Genomic DNA, 493 nt, shown 5'->3' with positions numbered 1-493 from the left:
GGGGTGTGGCTCTCCCTCTGGGCGGGGCGTGTGAGCGGTGTCCCCACCTTCCCCTCGCCGCAGGGGCGCCGTGGTCACCCTGGAGTGTGTGGAGAAGCTGATCCGGAAGGATATGGTGGACCCTGTGAACGGGGAGAAGCTCACAGACCGCGACATCATCGTGCTGCAGCGGGTGAGCAGGGCCCCTTCCACCGTGCCTTCCTGCCAGGCCCCTCCCCAAGGCCCCGCCTCCTCGCAGGCCACCCCCTCACCGAGGCCCCGCCTCCTCAACAGGCCACTCCCTCCATGAGGCCCCGCCTCCTCGCAGGCCACTCCCTCACCGAGGCCCCGCCTCCTCAACAGGCCACTCCCTCCACGAGGCCCCGCCTCCTCACCAGGCCACGCCTCCCAAGGCCACGCCCCTCGTCCCCACTCCTACCCTGGACCTCGCCCTTATCCCAGGAGACCCGCCCCTCACCTTAGGCCCCCACCCTCCTTGCCTGGCTGGCTTGGA

The 493-nt window shown here is 70.4% G+C and overlaps 1 protein-coding gene across 1 annotated transcript in view; it reads left to right on the top strand.

Annotated features, from left to right (window-relative positions):
• Positions 1-493, top strand: part of NOSIP (nitric oxide synthase interacting protein) — a 15,053-nt gene that overhangs the window by 14,292 nt on the left and 268 nt on the right. The window contains 1 exon segment of the mRNA XM_005879529.2: positions 9-172. Coding sequence (XP_005879591.1) covers positions 9-172 — 164 coding nt within the window.

Source organism: Myotis brandtii, unplaced genomic scaffold, assembly GCF_000412655.1.
Source record: "Myotis brandtii unplaced genomic scaffold, ASM41265v1 scaffold601, whole genome shotgun sequence".
In the NCBI taxonomy this organism is placed as follows: Eukaryota; Metazoa; Chordata; class Mammalia; order Chiroptera; family Vespertilionidae; genus Myotis; species Myotis brandtii.
The sequence above is the reverse complement of the archived record's forward strand: the minus strand, read 5'-3'. Positions and strand labels throughout refer to the sequence as shown.